A 7500-nucleotide genomic window follows, 5' to 3' on the forward strand; every position below is an offset into this window, starting at 1 on the left:
GTGTGTGTGTGTGTGTGTGTGTGTGTGAGAGAGTGTATTATGCTTGTGTGTGTGTGTGTGTGTGTGTGTGTGTGTGTGTGTGCAGGTATGCATGCGTGTGTAAAAGACAAAGACAGAGAGTAAGAGAAGTTAGTCAGTGTTCCCAGTCCCCCCCCCCCCCCACACACACACACACACACACACACACACTGTATCCGGAGTCACCTCAGGTGAGTGTGAGTTGAGCTGGGAAGCCACCCAGGAGACACAGAGACATGTGACACCCCTGTCCCAATGACCCAGGTCACCTCTACGCCCGTCTGTTAGAGAGAGGGAGGGCGGGAGGGAGGGAGAGGGGGGGAGCAAAGACAGAGAGAGAGAGAGAGAGATCTCCTCTCCTCTACATCCCCCTCATCCCTCATGCTGTTGTTCCCAAACAATCATGTCCGGACACCGCTTCTCTCTGTGTCTATACTGTCAACACACCAGGGGAGGCTGGGGGAGGTAGACATCGGAGGACAGGGGAGGCTGGTGGAGGTAGACATCGGAGGACAGGGGAGGCTGGGGGAGGTAGACATCGGAGGACAGGGGAGGCTGGTGGAGGTAGACATCGGAGGACAGGGGAGGCTGGTGGAGGTAGACATCGGAGGACAGGGGAGGCTGGTGGAGGTAGACATCGGAGGACAGGGGAGGCTGGTGGAGGTAGACATTGGAGGACAGGGGAGGCTGGTGGAGGTAGACATCGGAGGACAGGGGAGGCTGGTGGAGGTAGACAACGGAGGACAGGGTAGGCTAGTGGAGGTTGACATCGGAGGATGGAGGAGGCCGGTGGAGGTAGACATCAGAGGATGGGGGAGGCCGATGGATGTAGACATCGGAGGCTGGGGGAGGCTGGTGGAGGTAGACATCAGAGGCCGGGGGGGTCATCGTAAGGCACAGAATGGAATGAGGAACAGTCGGATGAATGAAGAAGAAGGAAGAAGGAGGGATGTGGAATGAGGATGATCCTCTGTGGCTCCGTTGGTAGAGCACGGCGCTAACAGCGCTTAGGTTGCGGTGTCTACCTCCACCATCCTCCCCTGTCCTCCGATGTCTACCTCCACCAGCCTCCCCTGTCCTCCGATGTCTACCTCCACCAGCCTCCCCTGTCCTCCCACGTCTACCTCCACCAGCCTCCCCCCTGCTGTAAACACGCAGACGGAATAATTCACCAGGATCAAAAGTCGTCCTGCGGTCAGGTTCGCCTCAGGAGTCGATCGAGCCCCCCCCCCCCCCCCCGCCGCCCTCCCGCGTCTGAGATCCGTATAATTGTTAGCTTCCAGGTCTGTTATCTCCACAGCTGTATATTTACATGTTTTCTCCCTCCTGTGTCGTTCATCCGCAGCCCGCGTCGAGGCTTGTCAGCGGCGAACTTGTTGAACCTCTAAACCCGCTCTTTTTTTTTTATCACCGCCAGCGTGCCAAAGTAGCCTTGTGTCTTTTTTCGCGTACGGCAGCACATTCCTGTTAGCTAGCCCCCTTTTTCCTGGAGAAAGCAAGGCCTCCGATTGGTCGCCTGGGGACCCTGTAAAGGGCGGGTTGACTGATGACCTGATTGGCTGCCGGCACCTCCCCTAAGGTGCTTGTCTTTTCCCTTGTTACCTGTTTCCTCGTGGGGATGGCCAGAGTGGAGCTGAGTGTGTGTGTGTGTGTGTGTGTGTGTGAGTGTCAGTGTGTGTGTGTGGGGCTTTGACGTTATCCCCGGGGACAAAGAGGTGACTTTCTGTTCAGCTTCCGAGTGTTTTGTTGTGGATCACTGAACCATGTCAGAGGTAAGTTGTGTCTCTGTAACGTTTAAACGACATCTGCTGACAGGGAGTTTAGTCCAGGTTGAGAGGGAGGTGAAACTAGAACCGCCTTAATATGTTCACACTATGTTTTTGGCATTTGACTGGTAGTAGTTGGACTCTAGGTGAGAAGTGTCGTGGGGTTGGGATGTTGTAATGTTTAAGCCTCTCATTGAGGAGTGAGTGTGGAGAGGAACTGACTTTGTAACACTTAACCCCATTGGAGGAGTGGAGAGAGGAACTGACTTGGTAATATTTTAACCCCTTTGGTAACATTTTAACCCCAATTTTAACCTCTTTTAACCCCCGTTTGAGGAGTGGAGAGAGAAGAAGTGACTTGGTAATGTTTAACACTAGGGAGTTTCAGTTTCTGAGCGGTTGATCTGTTTAACAGGACCTGTGAAGTGAAGTGAAACTGCTCCTGAATGGACAGTGTTGTTGTTAGAGGAATTAGCATAGCTATTGATCAAGAGGTGAGAGTGTTTTTTCTGTGTGTGTGTGTGTGTGTGTGTGTGTGTGTGTGTGTGTGTGTGTGTGCGTGTGTATGTGTGTGTGTGTGTGTGTGTGTGTGTGTGTGTGTGTGTGTGTGTGTGTGTGTGTGTGTGTGTGTGTGTGGGAGAGAGTCAGAGACAGCCAGTGAATGTGTCGTGTGTTTAGGTGAAGGTGTCAGTGTCTCTTGGGGTGTTGCTGAGTGAAAGTTTTTCTGCTTTCTGTGGGCTTCTGTGGAAGGTATTCTGTCTGTGTTTGTGTGAAATTGTTGTGTGTGTGTGTGTGTGTGTGTGTGTGTGTGTTTGTGTATGTTTTTGTGGGCTATGTGGAAGGTATTCTGTGTGTGTGTGTGTGTGTGTGTGTGTGTGTGTGTGTGTTTCAGTGGGCTATGTGGGAGGTTTTCGATCTGTGCTTGAAGTGTCCTGTCTCTTGGGAGTGTGTGTGTGGGTTCCTTGGGTTGGGAGTGTGAGTAGAGCAGTGCTCTATGGGTCAAATGTAACTTAAAGTGTCCTCTCTCTCTCTCTGTCTCTCTGTCTGTGTGTGTGTGCCTGTTTCTTTGTGCGTGGGATGTTTCTAAGTGAGGGTTCACTGAGAGTGAACCTATCTTGTTTCTGAGTGAAAGTTTCCTGTTTGTCTTGTTTCTGAGTGAACGTCTCCTATGTTTAGGTGTTGTGTGATTCACTGCAGTGTGTCTGAGTGGAAGTGTCCTGTCTATTCACTTCCTGGGTCGTAACTCAGTGAGCTTGTCCTCTCTCTCTCTATGTGTTGGCTGTTGCTTGTCCTCTCTATGTGTTGGCTGTTGCTTGTCTGTTCCTTGTCCTCTGTGTGTGTGTTGTCTGTTGCTCGTCTTTGTGTGTTGTCTGTAGGTGGTCTATCGCTTGTCCTCTCTCTATGTGCGAGTCCTCTGTGAGTTGTGTCTGCTGATTGTGTCTCTGTGTCAGTAGGCTGTTTGTAGGTTGACCTCTGTATGGGTGGTTTGTAAGTGATTGTATCCTTTGTGTGTGTTGTGAGTGACCTGGACGTGTCTGTGTGTCTGTGTGTTGGCTATAGGTGTGTGTGTGTGTGTGTGTGTGTGTGTGTGTGTGTGTGTGCATGTGTGTGTGTTAGTCTAACCTCTCCTCTCCTCTCTCTCCAGGTCAGTGTTCTGACAGACCAGGTGGAGGCTCAGGGAGAGAAGATCAGAGATCTGGAGTGTTCTCTAGAGGAGCACCACCTCAAGCTGCTCTCTACTGAGGAGATGCTGCAGCAGGTAAGAGGATACACCTTTCTACTACACTTAGTACACAGTACAGTACTGTACCACTGAGGGATACTACCACACTACCACTAAACTACCAGCTCAGTGGCCTCGCGGTTAGAGAGTCTGCCCTGAGATTGGGAGGTCGTGAGTTCGATCCCCGGCCGAGTCATGCCAAAGACTATTTTTTAAAATGTTACCCGATGCCTCCCTGCTTGGCACCCAGCATTAAGGGTTGGATTGGGGGGTAAGACCCTCCGACATACCAGCGTCATGTCCAGGGGGTGTACTACGTCTTAACTGTCCCTCCTAAAGACCTCTTCATCCCCATTACCCCCCTGTACAGTTTCTCTACTATTAATTTAAAAACTTCTTCAATATGACTGCCAATGGCCCCATGTCATAACATAGATTACTTTTTCTTACGATGATTGATGGATAGATGATTCACTTACTTGGACAAACGTATTTGTTGTAAGTCACTTTGGATAAAGGCGTCTGTCTGCTAAGAGCCAGAAATGTAAATTTAATGTAAACACCACACATACCTCTCCACTGAGAAGTACTGCAACCGGAACACAGCCAATCACAAGCCCTGCTCTGCTTGGAAAGCTGCAGCACATTTAACTGTTTAGCCGCTGTGGTTGACCTCATTGTGGTTTAGTCCTAAATAAAGAGCTGTTTGCTTTAGGCCGAGACAGGTATGTGTTATAAGTGTATGTGTGTGTGTGTATGTGTGTGTGTGTGTGTGTATGTGTGTGTGTGTGTGTGTGTGTGTGTGTGTGTGTGTGTGTGTGTGTGTGTGTGAGAGTGTAGGTGTGTGTGTGTGTGTGTGTGTGTGTGTGTGTGTGTGTGAGTGAGAGAGAGTAGGTGTGTGTGTGTGTGTGTTTGTGAAAGAGAGGGAGAGAGAATGGGATCTGGCCAAAGAACACAAAGGGAGGCACCAAACCAGTTGGGTTCGCTGTGAGAGTTTCCTTCATTGGAAAGCAAGTGTGTTACGTGTGTGTGTCTGTGTGTGTGATTGTGTGGGTGTGTGTGATTGCGTTCATTTGTGCATGTGGGTGTGTGTCTGTGTGACTGTGTTTGTTTGTCTGTGTGGGTGTGTGTGTCAATTAGTAACCCAAGGTGTGGTCTCATTCGCAACATTTATACAACGTCTCTTCCCGTGACGCGTGACGCATGTGGACTGCACACGGTTGGTGACCTTCAGCAGTCTTAACCTGGGCAGGCTTATGTGCTATTGTCAACAATCATAACTGTACCAATCTTATTGACGCCTACGCCACAGTATATATAGGGCACCGTGTACATAGCTGTCTCTCAATGTGCCTTTCTATTTGTACACGTGATGTATTTATGAGGGCTATGCACGGGGGTGATGTGGTCTGTCAGTTGTCATAACTGTTGTACTCCACAGACTTCTTATGGAGTTTAACGTCTCTGTAACAATGTGTCTTTCTATAATAGTACACACTATACTGCCCCCATGGCTTTTTCTGAAGTCATGTATTTGTGATTGGGGTTATTCCTAGTAGGTAAGTTTAGCAGGTGTATTTGTACACGCTGGTGATGAAGGTAACGGCCCCTCTCTGACAAGGTGACTGTCACTGAGGATGTGTATTTGAGGATATGGATTTCCATAACAGGACAGGACTGCATGCTGCCTTTGGTTTGCTAAGTAAAGATGTATTCATGGTAGTGTGGGCTCTGCTGCCTCCCATGATGGTGGTGTCTTCTAAGTGTGTGTGCGTGTGTGTGTGTGTGTGCGTGTGTGTGTGTGTGTGTGTGTGTGTGTGCGTTCAATGTATTTCTGGTAGTGGGTAAAGATGTATTCATGGTAGTGGGCTCTGCTGCCTCTCATGACGGTGGTGTCTTCCCTCTCTGTCTATTGGTTGTCTGTTGGTTGTCTGTCTGTCTGTCTCTCTGTGTGTGTGTGTGTGTGTGTGTGTGTGTGTATGTGTGTATGTGTGTTTGTGTGTGTGTTTGTGTGTGTGTGTGTGTGTGTGTCTGTCTGTCTGTCTGTGTGACTGTATGTGTGTGTGTGTGCCCGTGCCTGTGCACGTACGTACGTGTCTGTCTTTGTGTGTGTGTGCGTGTTGTATTTGTCTTTGTGTCTTTGTGTGTTTGTGTGTGTGTGTTTGTGTGTGTGTTTGTGATGTATTTCTGGTAGTGAACTCCACTTCTCTGTAAAGAGACAGACGGTATAATCCTGCTCTAATTACAGCGCTCTGATTCTGAAGATAGAACCTTCTAGAACCGCCACATAGGAACTAGAAAAAGAGGTCCCCGGAGAAACTTATTTTCGGGAAATAAGACTGAAGCAACATTCCTTTCCAAGTACAGACTGCATTTAGTTTTAGATTAACCCATTTAAACACACATTTATCTAAGCCCTTCTTTTAAGCTGTGGTGGGTTCAGGAGAGAGGGGGACGAGATGAAAGTAACTTAAGAGGGGTGAGGATGAGGGTGAGGAGAGGGGTGAGGAGGGGTGAGGAGGAGCCCTGAAGCTGTGTCTCCTGACTCTTCCAATCACAGCGTGTCTCTGTGTCTGTGCCAGGACCTCTGGAACACCTGATGGAAGAATCAAACAGCTCTTTGTTGATGTTGTCAAACATTATTTTGTCCTGTCCTGATTTTGTCTTGTTCATCCTTTAGTTCTGCGTAGGGCCGAAATGTCAATGGGTGCAACAGTAAAAGACTTAAGATTAGATTAGATTCAACTTTATTGTCATTGCACAGAGTACAAGTACTGAGACAACGAAATGTAGTTTGGTATCTAACCAGATTTGGTATGTAACCAGATAGTGTAAAAGAAGATGAAGATGATAATGTAGACAGTTCATGGTATTACAGTATGAAGTATTACATTGAGTATAAATACATTCATATAAAAGGTGATTATACATGAAATAATTATGATATGATATTTACAGATTGATATGCACAGAACAAGGGCATAGGTCTTGAGGTATGTCACATATATGTAAGATGTATAATTAGAGACTAGTATAATAAATATGGTATGTGTAAACAAGCAGTAGTGCACTAGCTAAATGGACCTCTCGCTAAGCCACACCCCCTTTGAAAACTCGGACAAACAAACAACGCTTCACTGACAGTGACTGACTGACCGACCGTGACTGAATGACATTCAATGACTTACAATGGCGGCTTACAATTTCTGTTTTCTGATTTACCACAGCAAGTAATAGACATGTTTTTTTAAAGATGACAAGAATATTTAGTCTAGAAGCTTTTCACCATCAGATATTAGCGAGTTGTTTGTCCGAGTTTTCTGCCTGTCGTGACTTTTGCTGTGATATGATTGGACAATTTCTATTTTGGGGCGTGGCTTAGCGATAGGTCCATTGAAGACCTGAGTGTGCAGCCAGTAGGGGAATGGGGGGAGGGGGGGGGTACACTGATGCTGGGAGTCCATGTCCCTCTTGTTTGTGATTTAGTCTCGCCCATCGTTTAGTTCTGCGTAGGGCCGAAATGTCAATGGAAAAAAAGTGCAACTTTAAAAGACTTTGATGCCTATCAACGGTTTCATTAGCTTCAAATGGTAAAAAAATAAATAAAAAAAAGCCTGTTGTATTGGTATGTAGAAGGCTGGTCTGGCATGGGAAAAAGGCTCTCCTAGACTCATGTCTGAGAAATGTCATTACATCTTACATGTGTATAACATATTTATAACGCATGTTCACACAGAACGTCAAAGTACAGTCAGCTTAGGAGACAGTGGAGGCTGGTGGAGGTTGAAATTTGTGTCTATCTGTGTGTGTGTGTCTGTTTCTGTGTCTCTGCGTGAGCGTCTGTCTGTGTGTGTGTGTGTGTGTGTGTGTGTGTGTGTGTGTCGTAGTAATCCATGGAACGGAGGCTGATGGAGGTAGAAACATCGGTGGACGTGCTCTATTGTAATGCAATACCACTCCTCATTCCGTACCATGCATTGCGTTGAGCCCAGC

The 7500-nt window shown here is 47.6% G+C and overlaps 1 protein-coding gene across 1 annotated transcript in view; it reads left to right on the forward strand.

Moving 5' to 3' along the window:
• The window catches only part of ppfibp2b (PPFIA binding protein 2b), a gene marked incomplete at its 5' end in the record, with an annotated part of 88865 nt that overhangs the window by 42018 nt on the left and 39347 nt on the right, over window positions 1–7500 (forward strand). The window contains one exon of the mRNA XM_080545400.1: window positions 3430–3543. Within this exon, the coding sequence (XP_080401526.1) occupies window positions 3430–3543 (114 nt within the window). The remainder of the gene's footprint in view (window positions 1–3429; window positions 3544–7500) is intronic.

The sequence above is a fragment of the Nansenia antarctica genome (assembly GCF_963989245.1).
Source record: "Nansenia antarctica genome assembly, chromosome: 14".
Taxonomy (NCBI): Eukaryota; Metazoa; Chordata; class Actinopteri; order Argentiniformes; family Microstomatidae; genus Nansenia; species Nansenia antarctica.